This window comes from Scomber scombrus, chromosome 16 (assembly GCF_963691925.1).
Source record: "Scomber scombrus chromosome 16, fScoSco1.1, whole genome shotgun sequence".
NCBI lineage: Eukaryota > Metazoa > Chordata > Actinopteri > Scombriformes > Scombridae > Scomber > Scomber scombrus.
In genome coordinates this window covers 23,930,094-23,949,133 of record NC_084985.1, presented here as the reverse complement: position 1 = coordinate 23,949,133, position 19,040 = coordinate 23,930,094, and the positions used below count along the sequence as shown (strand labels likewise).

The 19,040-nt window shown below is 39.4% G+C and overlaps 1 protein-coding gene across 2 annotated transcripts in view; it reads left to right on the top strand.

The window, feature by feature from the left end:
• trappc9 (trafficking protein particle complex subunit 9) overlaps nt 1–19,040 on the top strand; it is a 211,115-nt gene that overhangs the window by 8,088 nt on the left and 183,987 nt on the right. For both annotated transcript variants that reach the window (XM_062436022.1, XM_062436021.1), the window contains 4 exons: nt 820–941; nt 2,282–2,407; nt 4,179–4,395; nt 9,904–10,047. In XM_062436022.1, coding sequence (XP_062292006.1) covers nt 820–941; nt 2,282–2,407; nt 4,179–4,395; nt 9,904–10,047 — 609 coding nt within the window. The remainder of the gene's footprint in view (nt 1–819; nt 942–2,281; nt 2,408–4,178; nt 4,396–9,903; nt 10,048–19,040) is intronic.

The window sequence follows — 19,040 nt, the reverse complement described above, 5'->3', positions numbered from 1 at the left end:
TTCAAACTTTTTAGTCATAACCTATTTTCCTGAATGCTTACTGTTGCTAAGCCTCTCACTATCATAGCCTGAGCAGAAAATAAATCACATTTTCTATCAATAATCTGCAACTTGGAATTCTACTTCAATCAGTTCATTCTGTGCAGTTATCATTGCTTGATGTGTTTTCGCTCGGTCATGTTACGTGTGCAGTTTGGCGAAGAAAAAGTGCAATGCAGCATCTCCTTATTCACTCGTTAGTCATAGTGACAGCACCACAGTGTTGCTATGGACACAGCCCCCGTTGCTAAGCAATGCACTCTCAATTGGTATTTGTATTCTAATCAGATTTGGCCGAGAGATGCACCTTGCAGTCGCTTTTGAGATATTTCAGGTGCGAGTTTAACTCTACCTGTGACAATAGATGTGAATATTGTTCTGATTTTGAAGAGAACCAGAATAGCTACAGCGCTGCTTATTGAAGGCAGAGCAGGATAAGTTCATTTAAATTTAGAGAGGAAAAAGTGCAACTATAAACACCAGAACTCGAAATAAAAACACATTCTACGCAGTTGTACATCATTAATAATTTTATCTGTCCACCAACATTTAAACACTGCATATCTGTGTATTATTTAATGTGTGTGTATATGTGAGGTGTCTTTAAAGAGTAATCGGTGGATTTAAGTTTCCCCTTCCTCCCGTCGTCACTCCTTTCGTTTCCTTTCCCTTCCCTTTTTTTTCTCCATTTGATCAGTGGCGGGACTCACTGATGGATAGTCGTTCCGGCGTCTTTCTTAAAACTAACCCACACACGTCTTCCTTTTTTTTTGAGTGCAGGAGCCCTCACAGCCAACGGCATTAGCGCCGACACCAGCACCGAGATCGGACGAGCGAAGAACTGCCTGAGTCAGGAGGACATTATCGAGAAATACAAAGAGGCCATCTCCTACTACGGCAAGGTATTGAACAGAGACTGCAGTTTAACCTATACCACTGTTGGTGGATGAAAGCTGCTGATTAAAGATGAAACAGTATCTAATAAGGGATCACCTTGTGGCCAGCCTGGAGAGAAAGAACAATTACTACAAAACATACCTCAAAAAATGTGAACTCCTTTAAGTCCAAAAAACAACAATTTCAAAGGCTCAGTCTCCTTTCAGTTGTAGATCTTGTGTGAGAAACAACCAACGAGCCCAGATCAGTAGACCAATAAAAAAGTGTGATGTGATGCAAAGCCTTGAAACTGGTCCCAGTTGGATTCAGAAGCAATCAAGATGAGTGTCACATAGAGACTTTTCGGAGGATCTTGTCAAAAAGAATTCTGGTTGTACCTTTGACCGCTTATACATGATGGAATTAGTAATGCCCAATCCTGCAGTCATCAAATTAAGTCTTACATGGTAGTGTCAGGTTGCGGTTGCTGTGATACAAAACCATTTGTAGGCGGTAGAAATTGAAATATAAGTGTGGTAATATTTCATCAGCTCAGCAGGGGGCAGTGTTTGATTTGGTTTGATGGCAACAACAGTACATGCTGACAGCGGCTGTTTAATACTGAATGCTACATGGGGACAGTGCTCACAAACAAGCATGAGAGCAGGTTTACTCTCTGGAAACGGAACCTTATTAGTCAATTCTAACCTTTTTGTAGAGCAGTATCAGGCAGACATTAGTATGTTGTATTGTGACTGTCCTCTCTTTTGACTACTGCACTTGTACACAGTCACAAAGGATAGTATGAGAGTATCCTTAATGCTTAGGGGAAGCTGAATGGGTTCATTATGCTACCTAACTATTCAGAAGCAATCCTGTGCTTTATCTTCATTATTATAATTGCCTTTTTACACTGACCTCCCACAGCCTTTTTACCTGTAACTGGTTCATTCAGAATTAAATTACATCTCAACACATAACCATTCAGATATTAATTGAATTTTAATAAGGAGACAATGAGGGTGGAAGTGGAGGGGAAGTTGAGGGACGGCTAGATAAAAAATGCACGGTGTGAAAGCTCAGCAGCTGTAGATCAGGTTTCCAGAAGAAGCACAAACGCAGCAGTGGCTTGGAATCCCGGCAAAAAGCTAAAAGTGACAGCGGATCCGAGATATCAAACGCTGTCTGTCATCCCACGTCTATAGCGGGAGCTCCGCGGTGACTGATGAGGGCGGTCATGTGTTAATGAAAAAACATTCCTTCTGATTACGAGGTGGGTTGTAGAAGTCAAGACGACCCTCATTGACTATTCATTTTTCATTAACGCCGAGGCTTCCCCCACTCCCCCCCTTTTTATCTCCCGCAGTATAAGAATGCAGGCGTGATCGAGCTGGAGGCCTGTGTGAAGGCGGTCAGGGTGCTGGCCATTCAGAAGAGAGCCAGGGAGGCCTCCGAGTTCCTGCAGAACGCCGTTTACATCAACCTGGGACAGGTACGCTATCTGACTGGGACATAAAATCATTTTCCTGCTTCACTGGATGATTAATAGGAACTGTGACAGTATGGTGTACAGTTAAATCAGGTTGACTGAGGATATCTTATTTCAACAGTGAGAGAAAAAACACATCGAAACAGAACTCGTATCATCTTTTGACTTTAAACAATTACATTATTACCTTTCTGTGCTAGCTCTTTATCATTAAAACGCCACATTTTTCTTTATCTTTTTTTTCTTCTAAATGTGTTGTGTTTCCTCATGTGACCCACACTGCCAATGACATTTCTAAGTACAGTGGTTCAGCCTTTTTTCCCTCAGTTGAAGTCTTGATATTCTTGATTATTCTTAAAGTTAGGGTTATCCCTATATAAAACAAGGAATCTGTGTATGTATGTTTATCCTTTGCATATCTGGAGAACCGTTCATCCATTGTACTTCATGCCTGGCAGATGAATTGTTGACCCAAGGAAGTGCAGTAGGGTGAAAAATAAGCAGTTGACTCGAATCCTGTCCTGTTTGTCCTGACAATAAGGATAAACCCAATTTTTGAGTAGTAACAGATGTGACAAAAATAATAAAGTCTAGGAGTTCGTTGAATTCACAAATGGATTCTGGCTGCTGATAGGACCATGACTTGCGCATAATTTCCAACTGCTATCTGCCATCGTTAGGTCCAATTCTCAAAAGATTTGCACCAATGACATGACTGCGCAAACACACTCGCAATTTGCCCTTGTTTCGTATCTGATAGAGTGAGCGGAGCGGTTTCCAGTGTTTCAGGCTTTTCACATTTCAGCACACAGATTGGTTCATAATGAAAACTGCAGAGAGCACAAAAGCCTCAAATTGTGTGTCTTTAATTAGCAGAGGTATGCACACACGCACAGAGCTCTCCACAATCACAAACCAACCTTCATATCAATTTTTTTCTTTTACTTCTGTAGTATTTCATAATCTACCGAAATGCCAAATGTCAGAATACAGCTATTAATGTGACTCAGGCAGGTCTGAAATGTGTTAGACGGTAGAATTATATGTAGTAAAGTAGTCCTGATGGATGAATCCTGAGCTCCATCAGAGCTGTCAGGACATTTTTTATTTTAAGAGGCTAAAAGTCCAAGATAAACCCACCAACCTATTCCTACTTGACACTCCCCCCAGTGTCTGACTGAAGACTTCACCCTTGGTTTCATTCAGTATGAATTCAATATCACTCAATGCCTCGCAATCTTGAAGATTTGAATAGAGAGAGAGAGAGGAGTGACTGAGAGCGCTTCAGTTACCACCAACTCTCTGAAGATGCTAATAATTTCACTCTGTGTGTGGCTCATTTGCAGAGAAACGGGCCAATTTTGCACCAAGTGTATGCATATTATCTAATTTACATACGTGCAAATAGCAAAGGAGCACTGAGATGCTATTTGCTTGGCAGCACAGTTTGGGGTGCATTTCACCCTTTGTGAGTGCTTTGTGAATTATGCGGTTTCTTTGTGTCTCATTTGGGCATTTTTAGTAGAAATCAGTGGAAGGCCATAAAATGCTTGATAGGTTTGCCAGTTGATACATATACACACGTGGTTCTCGAGAAGATATAAGCAATTGGCATTTTGAACAGGCATTGCAATGGTAGTATGCATGAAAGCTGTGTCAGTTTGTATAATTGTGAGGGCAGTACAGTCTAGGAAAGTGTCTCTAATCCATAATGCACTTAACAGTATGTCACGAGACAATGTAAAGACATATTACGGTGTCTTCATACCTGCAGCTGTCAGAGGAGGAGAAGATCCAGCGCTACAGTATCCTGTCCGAGCTGTACGAGCTGATCGGCTTCCATCGCAAGTCAGCGTTTTTTAAGAGGGTCGCCGCCATGCAGTGCGTCGCCCCCACCATCCCGGAGCCTGGCTGGAGGGCCTGCTACAAGCTGCTGCTGGAGACCTTACCTGGATACAGTCTTTCCCTCGATCCCAAAGACTTCAACAAAGGTAGGTTTGGACACTTGAGGGTAGACTTTGAGTATTGTAAACTTAGTACTGAAATAATAGGTTTCATTTTCACACTTATGGAAGTGTTTTAATCTGGCATGGGAATGGGTCAGTATGTTTATTCTTTGTAGAGACATCTTTAAGCTATTCACATCATACATCCTGGATACAGTGTGTTCCTGAGGTGAAACTAAGGATTATTTTAATTATTGGTAGTCTATAAATATCAGAAAACTGTGAAGAATCACCATCATAATTTCCCAGATCCCAAGGTGGCATCATCAAGTTGCTTGTCTTAACCGAACAACAGACCAAAACTCAAAGATATTCAATTTACAATGAGATAACAAAGAGAAATCAGAATTATTGCTGATTAACTGTGTGCCGATCAGTCAGTTCATTCAATTCATATAGTTGGATCTCTTCTCAGTGCACTTCAGGTTAAACATGTCTGTTGGAAGAACAAAAGCTACAGCACAGGGACCAAATAACAGCATCTACCGCGCAGTAGTGCAACATCAACTTCATCAGCATCATAAAACATGACTCTCACTGTCATTCTCACTCTATAATTCATATAGGAGGGAAATGTAGCCACCAAAGAAACCACATATTCAAAGTGAAATGTAAACAGTGCAACAGCGAAAATTACGACACATACAAATAGAAATACATCTCCAAGAGACGCTGATCCAGTACACATACAGTATATATCCATTATTTGAAGGAACATGGTATATTGAATTTTTCATTGAGGCCAAAAAGCTTTTTATTGTGCCTTGCTGTGAATTCAATATGCTTTTCTCTACAGCTCCAAGTTGACCATGTCATCACGTTTTTGCAGCATTTTCAGTGGTCCAACATTTCAATAAAACTGTTTCTGCCTTATGTAATACAAATAATAAATCCCATAATGAAAATAGTTTTTAGTCCAGTCTTAAATCTGAACATGAAGATTTTGTTGATGAAACAACAACCAGTGGCATAAAGAAGTAAAAAAAAAAAGAAAAAAGTAAGCAGTGTCAGCCTGCAGTAACAGTCTCAATAAGCAGTTTTGTCCTAATTTAGTTTGATTTATTTACTTTTTTTTAAGGGTCACAAGTCAAGTAGTGCTGTTTCATAGATAAGGGAAAATAAATAAATCTCATCGAATTAATTTTGAGAGCAGCACCCTTGTGCATGATCTAGAATATGTGAGTGGTATCAGTGTAAATACGCATTTAATAGATGAAAGAAACTAATAGCATCTGTCTCTTTAAGAGTTCTTCTTCAGGGTGTTCTGTATTAAAGCCACCACTTTGCTTTAAAAGGGGCACAATTGAGAACTGACCTAGGCTTTTGTAAGGTCCTCATGATAAGCCTCTTGATTCTACAGACTCTTGACCCTTTTCTCGTTGGACCCACTCAATGGCGAGCGTCTGCAACACAAAATATTGTGCTCACAGTGAGCAGAAAGGCTCAGGGACATCCATATTTTCTATTAGGACTGTTACTCAAGGAACACTGTGACAGGATTTTTATGCCTCTGTGCCGGTAACAACTGTGGCCTGAGACATTGAGTTTTCTGGTTATTTGACCATGCATACGTCCGTCTATTTGTCCGTTCATCCATCCATCTGTCTATCTGTCCCGTTAGCGTGAATATCTCGGGAACGCCTTGAGGACATTTCTTCAAACTTGGCACAGACATCCACTTAGACTCCTTGATGGACTGATTAGAATTTGGTGGTCAAAGATCAAGCTCGCTTTGACCTCACAAAACCTTTTTTTTTAGCCACAACCCAATAATTTATACACTTGAAGTGATGACATTTTATATCCAAAGGGTCAAAGGTCAACTTCACTGCAACAACATAATGTTCTGCAAAAACACTTTTCTGGCCTTTGTTCAACACCGTTACTCAGGAACAGAGGGAGAGATTGTGACCATATTTCATATTTGGTTAGATACTGAATTGGTGGAACTAATCTTGGGTGCCCACCTTGAAACTGTGGTGATTGTACAGATCTTCTGTGCTGAAGATGTGTGTGAAGCATCCATGTTTTAGAATTTGTAGCTTCTTTGCAGCAACATTCATATCTGAAGCATCGTCTACTGTTTTTCTGTTTGTCTCAGTGAACTTACACACTAGTAGACAAAGAGCAGGACAAGAACAATAAAGCTGAAGCAAGGGGAAAGACAATGAATACTGTCAATATTTTGACTGTAACAAATAATAGTTGGAGAATAAATTATTTTTAACTTATTTATGAATATGTATATATATTCATCTCACTACAACTTTAACATTTCAACCTTAAAATACTTTCTCGGTATCACCAACAAGGATTTTTCAAACAAGGCTGTCGTTAATTATGAGTTCTCAATTTTACACGTCACCTTCTGGGACGCCACAGATGCACTGGTGAGTCAGGAAGGAGATGTTGTATTCCATCCTGGTAAGCGATGATAAAAGTATAGTATAGTTGACATTATGTACTATTGGAAACTGTTAAACTTTGATGTAGCAGCTGCAAACAAACAGCGCCAGCGTCCTCTCCACTCTTCCGTTGCCATGGAGTTTAAAAAACACAGCAGTGAGGTAGACAGCCAAAAATGTTACTGGTGAGGACAATAGTATAGTTGATGTTATAAACTATTGTAAAGTGTTAAACTCAGATGGACACAAACCCAAATGATGTTGCATTATGACAAAATACTGCACTCTGGTTATTTATTGTTTAGTCTTTAGACAAATCTCTAGCAAAACTGGAAGAAGCGATTGATTTTAGCCCCTTCCATTCAAAGTTATTTCTTTTGCATGCTAAAAAGTGAGTGATATCTTTAAATACATGTTTTCTACTACACTTATGCAGCCGTTCATATAACCCTTCTTTGTGTATTGATATTAAAAGTCAAGCCTTTGGTTTAAGAAAAAGAAAAAAGCACAAAAAGAACACCCTTCTTGAACGTACCTCTGATGCTTTAGATACTCAAACATAATCTGTACGTACAGATTTATCAGCCATAGCATACAAGTCCTACTGAGGCCCCAGCTATCCACTCTGAGTCCCTGCAGGGCTGATGGGGAGAGCAGGGAACGGCGGATGTAAGTCTTTTGGCAGAAAGGATCAGGTGAGAGTTTATCAAGCAAGTAAGCTGGAGAGGCAAGTTGAAATGAGAGAGAAAATGGGGATCAATGGTGCATTCCAATAAGGCTGCAGAGCCCTGATATACAGTGGAGAACATTTTTAAACATTTTTTTTGTATGGCTGGAAGGCCCTTTTTTCACCACTCCCCTCTGTTACCAGAAATGGGGACACACTGTTATTTTCTGTCTTTCTTCCTTTTACATAGACCCTACTTCTCTCTACTGTGGTCAAGCTGTCCAAGAAAGTTTCTTTTCTTGGCATAATTTACATGTTTATTATTATCACGGAGAATAACGGTAAAGTGTGTGACATCTCATCACCCTACGCAGCGGAAAATTCCCCCGGTTTCATCAGAGGCGGCCCGCAGCTACAGCGCCTTTGAGTCAGGTTTTGCATAACAGTACACTCATTATCTTGGTGGTGTGTTTAATTGGATTGCCAGACACCTCCAGTTCAGGTCTGAAAATACCACAAATGAAGTCTTTTTTTTTTTGTGTAAGAGTGAGAGCGACAGCCTCAGAAAATCCAAAGTGTCCTTTGGATTACTGTCCTGCAGATAAGCGCTGGTTTTGGCAGACAGGTGGAAGTCAGCTATTTTTAGACTGCTTAGTGGGTGCAGTTTCACAACAGGAAAAAAAAAAAAAAGCTTACGAGGGAATTGCATTTTACAGTTTATTGGGATGACAGAAGTCGTCAGAATGAACAATAGCCATGGTACAAAAATGCTGATAGCTGAAAAGCGGGCATGGGCGTGATTTGACGTTACTGGAAGTGGTGTTTAAGCAGAGTGTTTACCAAATATCCTCCCTCTCTCTTTCTCTCTGGTCCCCAGGCCTCCCCCAGCACATCCTTCTTCTAGTTTTCTTTCCCACTCAGTGAGTCAACAGTCGACAGCTGGGAGTGGAGCAGGGGATCTGGTAGGGGGCTGAGGGTCTTATGTAACAGTTGGTGTCAGGCTAGAATGCTATTAAGATGTCTTGTGGAGCCGTGTAGACCAAATTGTTCCGGCTAAGTTAAAACCACACTGGAGCAAATGATGGCCCGGGGATGCTTCAGGTTTTTTTTTTTTTAGAGGTGGCTCAGATGTAAACACTTGAGGTTGATCTTATTTATGCGTGCCCTTTTGTGTGCGAGGCATATCAAGCGTGCCAAGTACAGACTCTGTAGGTTTGTGACACTTGTTGTGCTGTGTCAAGTACTGATGATTATCATGGAATACATACATTACTGCAAAGGTGGAATTAAACAATATTGTTGCTGTATTTAGGGCTCAGGGACATGACTAGAATTCAATTCACAATATTAACAAAAATATCATCAATATATCATAGTAAAGAATATCACTGTTCTCATTAGAGCACCTTTCATACAAGGGATGTAGCTCAGATTAGTTAAATTATTAGTTCAAATTAGACATTTGGTAAAAATAAGTTAAATTACAGTAATATTCAGTGCAATGATCGGTGTTCTGGTGCTATTTATTACATCATACAAAATGTGTCATACTGTACATGTAACAATACGTTCAACTTATTTTGAACTTATTTTATTAGTTTTAATAATAATAAACTATTATCATATTGCCCCAATATGATTGTACTGAAAGTTGATAAATGATTATTGATTATTACTAATGATTATTGCCCAGCCTTAGTGAAATGTACTGTAATATCAAGATACTACTACTACTACTACTACTACTACTACTACTACTAATACTACTACTACTACTACTACTACTAATACTACTACTGCTACTACTAATACTAATAAAAGCAATTACAGAATTAAATCTTGCATTCTTCATGTATGTATTTAAAGTGTAATAAAGTGATTGAATGCTATACGTCCTAACAATCCTTTATCAATAAAAAACAAATGACATCACTGATAAAAAATGATATAGTAAACAATGTAACTTGTCTAATTTTTATTTAAAACTCTTCAAGCAGAATCAAAACTTAATTGGTTTTTGGGCTTCATTTGTTGGATTTTGTGTTTTATAATAAATAGATTTACAGATACAAACAGCTTATTTAGAGTGGGATGAAATGTGTTAAAAGATGAAGAACAGTGTGGTATATTAAGTCTCAGAAAACAAAACATGAGATCATCTCTCCACAAGTTGCTTTCTCTCACATATCGGCACTACAGTAATTCAAAATCATTTTTTTCTGACCTTAATGTGTGTTGTTTTAAATTATGTATGTCTTTTTAAACCATTAGGACAGTCATTTGCAGAGTGTGATGCTGCAGTTAGGACTGAATGGATCTGTTGTAATCTGACTTGATAGCTGTGTAACATTAGATGCCAGCGAAAAAGCTTTGTCAACCCGGTGAACGATAATCTCACTGTATGTCATCTCTCTCTCTCAGGTACCCACCGAGGCTGGGCCGCCGTTCAGATGCGTCTGCTGCACGAACTGGTGTACGCCTCCCGTCGCATGGGTAACCCCGCCTTGTCTGTACGCCACCTGTCCTTCCTGCTGCAGACCATGCTGGACTTCCTGTCCGATCAAGGTCAGTTCACACAAACGCTCAGAAAGAAGCTTTAAAAGTAGCGATATTCCACTTATTTTTTTTCATTGTAGAATTTTAAACCCTGTGAGGTGCTTCCAGCTTCATACCCAGCCTTCAAAACACATCTAAAAAAACAGCCACCCTGTCCTTTGGTGATTGCAGCATTATACCTTGTGCTTAATAGTGTGCAAGACACAACAAAGCCAGCTTTTTCTTGGCGGCAGTGCAACATTGTGCTCTGACCAGAAATCCTGTGCAGCCAGGAGATAGGGATTTTTTACTGAAGCAGTGCGAGCCAGACGGTCCACTAGCCACACAATAGAGGCCAGTGTAATCCTTGGTTGGCTACAGAGCATTAGAATAGGGGGAAGGGGGTTTAGAAGGAGGAGACGAGGTATGAACAAGATGAAGGAAGCTTAGAGTATAAAATATTAAACATCAGCAAAGGGATTTCTGCAGCTGTGTTTAGGGTGCTGCTAATACAAGTGTTCTCAGAAACAGTCCTGCTGGAATAACAACAGCACCTACATCTGTTACAGTACATACATCAAAGGGTAGAAATACTTCCAAATACTGAAATTACTACTTCTTAGATCCATAGCAAGCCATTTTTTAAGTGTTTTCTTACTGGAAAAAAATGACCTTGTAAGCTGAGTTTTTGAGCAGTTTTTTTTTTCTGTAATAAAATACTATTTTATATTTTCTTTGTGTAACTTTTTGGGTGCTGCCTGCTGTAGTTTGGGTTCCCTCCTTTGATTGTCTCTACTCCTCTCTGCAGTGTGATATTAAAAATGTCAGAGAGGTTACTCTAGGTTGCTCTAGTGGGATAAGTCCCCTTTGATGTGTGGTTGAGTTTGTGCGTTCAGAGGGAAGGACTTTTATTGCTACAGTTAACAACAATCTCTGTTCTAAGCGGGCACGTAAGGTAAGACCTGGAAAGCCATTGAAAAGACTGGAGATTACTTTTATCAGTGACCACATGCACGTAAGCATTCATTACAGTGACTACACAAATAAAAAAAAAGATTTTGCCTCCATACCTGGTTCAGCTTTTAAATTCAAGTTGAAGTCCAGATGAAAAGACGTTTCAAGAGTATCAAACTTCCATATTGTGATGTATTTCTGACTGAAACAGGATAGACAGACAGGACACAATGTTGGAGGGAATTTGATTTGAACATTTAAGCGTAGGTGTGTCATAATGAATCTTAGCTCTATGCTGCTAAAACTTTAAGACTGATGGATGGATGTCATGATATTATTGGTTGCAATTGGTGGGTTCAAACTTACCGAAGCATGTTGTGTTTTGCATATATTGTTAAATAGGTGCACAATATGACCGGACATCCAGAAAGGTTAAAAGCAACCCAATACCCAATCTCATAAGCAAAGGAACAAAGGCCCCAGTACTGAGCCTTGTGGTACACCCATTTAGATTTTGATCTCAGTTGATTTTCAAATGACTTCTTTTTAAATGCTTTTTAAAGATGACGTGTGTGAATAAATTATAAATTACATTAAAAATAAAGTCCTTCATTTAATACAAAAACAAATATACACCAATTTCTACTCTGCCCAATGTTTAATGAGGTGATACACCATTAAGAAATAAACTTTCAGAACTTTCTTGGAATTTGCAGGTGAACTAATGGACTTTATGAGATGATCTCTGTCTCTAAAGACCAATACTTAAGAGAAAAACATATTGAAATTAAACTTGCCGCTTAGCCTAGTGAGAACCTTGATTCTTCACAACTAATATATCATGGAATGATTAATATCCATGTTGTCATGTGATAAGGAAGGGTAATAAGGTTTTTGCTGATAGACAGAGGGTGGATTCTTTGCAGAAATTGAGATAGAGAGGCTGCTAAACATTCCAAATGATCATCTGGCCTTGTGCTTATTGCTCGGGTTGGCAGGAGGAGGTGGAGAGGAATGGGAGGGAGTGGAGAAATGAGGTCTGCTCTTGTTAGGCAACATCTTGGCCCATCTTCGTAGCCAACATTGCATGGACCAGTGCCGGGACGTTGGTTCGTTCACTGGAAATCAGTGATGTAAGGGGATTAGGGTTACACAAAGCTGTTCATTAAACATTGTGTGAAATGACAACAAAATAATAACACTGCTGCTTTTCTAATTGTGCACATTTTTAAAGAGGATAATAGAGATGTCATCAAATTATATTCCATTGTACGGATGTTAATGATTAATTGATTATGATTAATTGCCTTTAATAATATAATTGTTTAAAAATGTATTCACTGACAAAGACATGGTGAACTGTTGTGTAAATCTGCTGTAGTACATGGTTGAGCCATTAAGTCTCTTACTCTTTAATAAGGTGGGGTTACAGGTGTGTTTGGTAACACTAATTGTAAAACAAACGTACCTCCTGGAAGTCCAAGGAAGAAAAAAGTCCAAGCATGCCTCAATCTGCTCATTTCATCATGTTAACATTGAGAGTGCTGTGTTGAGAGTGTTGTTTTTCCATCCAAAAGATTCTCTGTAAGGTCATTGGCGAGCTTATGAATGTAACATGAATACTGTTCGCTTGTTATCTTTGAGTTTTCATACTCTATCTGTCTTTGATCACAAGCTTGATGCACTTATTTTGATGTGCTTTATTTTAGCTGGCTGCCAGATTAACAACAGTGTGATAATTGCATTGTGACTGCTAGGTGTCTCAGGTGATCAGTGTTTTTGCTGTTTCCTAACACTCCTAACACTTGGGACAGTAAGAACTGAACAACAAGGTATGGTAGCAGGGTTTGACATCTGGTATTATTGCCCAACTTCCTTATTCTCACTGTCACTGTTCATGAATTATTGTCTAGAATTACCCCAGTAGGTTGAGAATATGTGCCTGTACATCATCTACAGTGATGCAATAGTATTTAAATGATGGTTAGACTTTGATCCCCAATTTGTCATCCTCTTGAGCTAGAAACCTTACATTTTCAGGAAATACATGTTTTCATTGTGCAGTTGCAATGACCAGTGAAATGATTGCATCATTTGGCAAAAACGGCCCAATTCACATCTCTTAAGTAGTCGGTTCATATTTTTGTCTAAGAGTTTGAAGATTTGCAATAGACAGTAATGCCAAGGGCAGATGGTGTCCCTTTTTAAATGATTCATTCCCATTTCAGGAGATATGAAAGCTTGGTCACTGTGTTTAATACGTAATCATAGATTCATTTATATACATTTGATTTTTAGAAGACTCCTATTCCAGCCACATGTGCTTTCACAGTTCATTTACAGTTTAGCAAAACCAGTAAATTAGTTGCATTTTGTTTTTATGAAAAACAAAACTGCAGTGCAAAACTACCAAATAGCTGAAATAATATGCATTTATGGCATTGTTGCCATTGTCACATACATTCAGTATTGTATACCCTGTATATTCCATCTCTAGTCTACAAGAACTATTGCTAACCATAGTGTTCATTGTTTTGATGATTTATGATTCACTTATTTGCAGTTGGATTCTTGTTGGAAATACAAGGCAGACAGTTTTAAATGATTCATGAAACTGCTGACACGTCTGTCTGCGGCCTATCGGAAATGATCACTTCACAACACAATTTGATAAGTCTCTTAGAAAATGTTCGTATTGTCTGTGCTGTCATTACAGGTATTTGAAGCTCTAGTTTCACCTCGTCCCAGTAGTGTCTATAAAGTCGTGTCTAAGAATGATACGTCTCAAAGAACAATGAATGTAGAAATCTCTGTGGGGGGGGGGGGGCTCTGTGGCTCTGTCTGCACTGCAGAGCTTTTTTATACCAAATGGTAATAATCTCGAAAGGAATCAGGAGAATGATAGTCGAGTCACTTCAGGACCTGCTCAAAGTTGAAAGCTTTTCAAAAAAACATATTAGATCACACATCACACATCATTTATTATTGTGTGAATTGTGATTTATTACCACTATTGGTTCAGTCAGGTCTTCTTGTCTCTTCTCATCTTCTTGTTGTATCTTCTGGTTTTCCATCGGACATAAAATAGCCAATTATTGCGTCTGATTCATTAATCTGCTTGATGTGCTTGCTGCTTGTCATGTCAGCTGAAGTAACATAATTTGTAACCAGCTGACCAATCGACTCCAGGAGTTATCAATATGGTGTGGTTGGGAGTAAACATACTTGCCATAGTACAACTCCAGATATATCTCCTACTGCTCTAATGACTGCAGTATAAGCCAAAGAAACATGCAGAGCTGTTTTTGCTGTACTATTTACTCCCCCTGTACTATTTTAAACTGATGAGTTGACAGATAGTGCAGAATATGTCCTTATCTTGTTGTGCTCACCAGCTTTTATGGAATAATTGCAATGCTATTGAAAAGAATGGCACAGCTAACCAAGTTTTAAGTCTGTGAAAAACTAATTTCATTTCCTATGTGTTTGCCAATAAAAGCCTCCTGCTGGTTCACCAGTGGAAAAAATAATGCAGCTGTTTACACATGTTTATGGCTTGGTGCAACTCAACGTCATCAAAACAGACCATCTCATGAAAAAGCAGCTTAAATGACCTTTTTGCACCCTTTGCTACTCCCATAAGTGGCTCAGGAAGCCCGTTTATTTGTGGGGATTTTATAAGAGCCTATAATAGACAGTGTAAACTCCTTACTGTTGGTCCTCACTATATATGCAATTGGTTCCACAGCCTTGTTAGACCCAACCAATGGAGTTGGCAGTGATGGAAATTAGCTATGACCAATTTTAAAAATGACACTCTCAGACATATAGAGTTCTGTAAAACTGTGAATCCAACTGAAAAATGAGTGGAAATTGTTCCCCAGAAAAGTAAAAGTTAAGCTATGAGGCATCACTTTTGGGGAAACAGCAGAGTAGACACATCAAGGAAAAAGGAATATATAGAAAGGGAGGAAAACAGAACATTTTGTGCATAACAGCGAGCCTAAAACTGTGGTTCTGGTGCTTAATCTAAAGCTGAATCTATACAATGTTTGCCCTTCACAGATTATTGCTCACACCACACACACCGCATATTATATTTCTTTTCATGGAGCTTAAGCTTTCAAAACGGTTTGAAAATGAACTCAATTGACACCTGCTGCTTTAGGAATTATGTTGGATCCAATTTGACAAATTGGGAGGCATTAAAATGGCTAAGTACAAAAGATGCTGTCAGAACACCTGAGCCCTCTCATTACTGTCAAGTCAAGCTGTTGAAAGTGCAGTGTTAATAAAGTGCATGCCAGGGAAAGACCAACTGCAAACAAACGTGTTAGATGAAGGCAGATTTAACAGGTGCAAATTCCAAAAGTGTTCTCCCTCCTACTCTGCTGTCGTACAACAAGGTGATGTAGGCGAAGTTTTCAGAGGAGGATTCAGAGCAAACTTTTACCTGTGCCGTCTTTCATCCTCCCTTCAATTGTTATTCTTGTGTATGGTTGACACTTGGAGATGAGGTGTTTTCGTCGTGGGAACAGTGTGAAGTGTTAAGAGCTGCATCTTTTTTTGCTTATCTGGACATTGTGTTCCAGCTGTCAGGCTAATAATGTGCTGTGTTGTGTGGGTAGGGAGTTTGGTGAAAAAGCAGGGGAGAAGCAGTCAAAAAATTGTTTTTCTCACAGTTTTAGCTTATGGGTTTGATTACTTCAGGGGCCAGTCACACCAGGCTGGCATCGAGGAACTTGCCATCGACAAAGGACAAATAATCAAGTGTTTGGCCATCAGTAAAGTTGCAACTGAACACACCACAAACTCTCACAACAGCCAGCTGACCACTGACAATTCTGTGAAAGAGGCCATAATTAAAAAATGTAATCCCAAAAGTGATGCCGAAAGATAAACACAAAAACTATTCTATCAGTTTTCAACTGCTGTGAATCTTTATAAACGGTGTTGTGATTTGCCCAGAATAACTATATTTTTGGTTTGTTTTGCCTTGCTGTGGCATTGTTATACCGTAAAAATGTGTAAGAGAAAAGTAAGAAGACAATGTACTATATGGGCAGAATCATTGGGCCTCAAGCGTGAATGTTTGTTCTAGCACGAAAATAAGCAAAACCTACGTTAGATTCATGAATCGTGTGCCGACAGCCATGTCTGTTCTTACTAGCCTGCTTATGTTGATGAATTGCATGTGATCTTAAATTGGATGCACCTGCCAGGCACTTTCCAATTAGCATGAGGAAATGCCCCAATAAACCTATACAAGGGCAGGAGACCTAGGTGCCCTGTGCAAACCACCAAACCAACAAGCCACCGCAATTTGACACGTAACGTTAACTCAGACAAAAGAAGAAAGAAAAAAAGGAAAGGAAAATGCAACCTAAAGGCAGTTAAAAAGAAATAAAAAAACTTTCCGTCTGCACAGATAGGAACCCTACTTAATGAAGTTTTGTTAAGAAAAAAAAAATCATATTTTCAAGTGTGAGCATCGGGGTCATGAAGTGCGAAGCATAGCAAGAGATCACCGGTGCAATGAATGCTGTGTGTGCAGAAGAAAGAACTCTTAGTGAAATTAAAAGAAAATTGGTTCGATCTGAAAATGGACGCCAAAAAACGACTGTCTGCTGCCAGACATACAATGACAACCACGGAGGGGGCCAGGAAACTGTCAGGACCATAGACATGGATGAGCGCATTGGAGCCATCATTGGAGAGGTTTCTCTGTCGGGGGTGCAGTCTGATATTCAGTTGGACAGTGATCTACCACAGCCAGGAAACATCCCGCCAGCACCAGACAGCATACACCAGAATCAGCTAGCAAGATCTAAAGAAAATAGTAGGCATCAATCTAAGTTTTTAATCTTTAAGGGGAATTTAATTAAGTGGATTCCTTTATTTGATTCCACATTAATTTGTAATTTAAACACTTGCATTTTATCTAATCTACAGCCAACCACGCTCATTTTTGTTTTACCCTACATGCCTATTTAAAATTACTGGTATTTGAATAAATGAAACAAACAAACATGCATTAACCGCTTTATTTTATTATTCAGATGCATCTGGCTCTGGTGCGCTATCCACCTCCCATACAATGCCTGGACCATCAAGACGATCAACCCGAGTCGTCTTGCAGTCTGTCCTACAAAATCAAGAGAAGATATTATAAACAATTCAGCATATCTCCTCCACTTTTTCTCATATTAATGAAACTTTTACTTATTAATCAAGTAAATGTGATTACAATTTTTCTGTCTAGAGTGTAGGCCTATGTCATTTCACAGTGTAATAAAAGTGATCAGCTTACATGTTAAAGTGAAATGAGTTGGGTTTCAACGCCATGTCTCTGGTCAGGTCCCATGAAACCATCAACCTCTGTGTCCATAGGTGGTGGTGCTGGTGGTGCTGGTGGTGAGTGGGGTAGAATATAGGGGTAGAATATAGAAGATCATGGTTATCTTGCACACTTTTTCAGGTGTTTATAAAATCTTTCCACCTGCTATGTCTAGGCATAGCCACTAGTCGATAGTTCGCTCCACCACTGAGCGTGTGCGCGTCTGTTTCTGGTTTTAGGCCACTTCCTGCTGGGTCTGATGGCTGGTAAGTGGTGTCATTAGCCACGGTAGTAGTGGACATCCCCGATCACCTAAATTAATGTTAAATGGTGATAATGCAAACTTGTAACAATTCTATCATGTTATAACACAACAATAAACCACCAGCACAGTCTCCAGCACCTTTACATTCATACCCACTGCTGAGTAGCACGAAAGAGTAATGCACTCCCCCTGGCCAGCAGTTCTGTGCATGACATATTATTTGGAAGTCGATTGAATAGAACTATTTTCTATTGAGTAAGGGGGATCGGATTTTGAGATGGTGCCTTGATATGGACATGAATATAGTCGATTTCTCCAATAGTATTGGGCAGTCTAATAATGGCATAAAAAAAATCCTTTTTTCATCTGGGTCTGCTGAGCAGCAGTAAATGGAAACTGAATGTACTGTGGAGTTAACTGGATGATTCTTTGGAGTACCTTTGGGAGTGCACGACTAACAGTGAACAGGGATATGCTAGACCAGTGACTTCTGGAAGGTTCCAGTAGCCAGGAAACCAATAGCGGTGAGGACTTGCAGATGAGGTGAAGTGGGATTAGATCGTTTTTCGGCACTGATCTTAGTTGAGGCTCTAGGGCTTATGAGCTCATCACTCTTGGCAAACAAATCTGCTCGATCTTTAAATACACGCTCTCTCCTTTAGGCGTAGTTGGTCAATGCATCGATCAATAGCAAATAGGCCATTGCGGAGTCGGTTGGGTACCACTTTATACTACTTAATATGGCAATGCCTAATTAATGACATGAAGTTTTCATAATTAATGTTTGGATAGGTTGTGTGTGTGTGTGTGTGTGTGTGTGTGTGTGTGTGTGTGTGTGTGTGTGTGTGTGTGTGTGTGTGTGTGTGTGTGTGTGTGTGTGTGTGTGTGTGTGTGTGTGTGTGTGTGTGTGTGTGTGTGTGTGCGCGTGTGCGCGTGTGCGCGTGTGTGCGTGTGTGCGTGTGTGCGTGCGTGCGTGCGTGTGTGCGTGCGTGCTGACATATTGGTCTCATTTTTTTTGTCACTTAGGCTGCACCTAATCATCTTTAATAAGTCTAAACGTTTAACATAATTAAATGAATAAATAATTGAAGAACATTTTACTTCAGTGTTTTCATGATATGAATTGCTTTTTCATCTTTAATATTTCATGGCATGACATTAACATTAGATGGCTGTTGTGTGTATTTGCTTACGTGTGATCCAGGGCAGTCTTAAATTTTGATCTTACCTAAGAACAAGTGGAAAGTATACAAATATTGATAAATGCCACAAAAAATCTTTAATTAATGCATTGATTATACTGTACATATTCATTTTTGGTGAAGTATGATTACTGTCAGCACTGTAACCATCAATCACTCAATCAGCCCTAATCCTGAAATCCTATAATCCACACTTATTCACATGGGTTTTTTAGGTTGCAGCTGCTCTGGTTGGCAATGCTAGTGCGCTTCACCACTTCAGTAA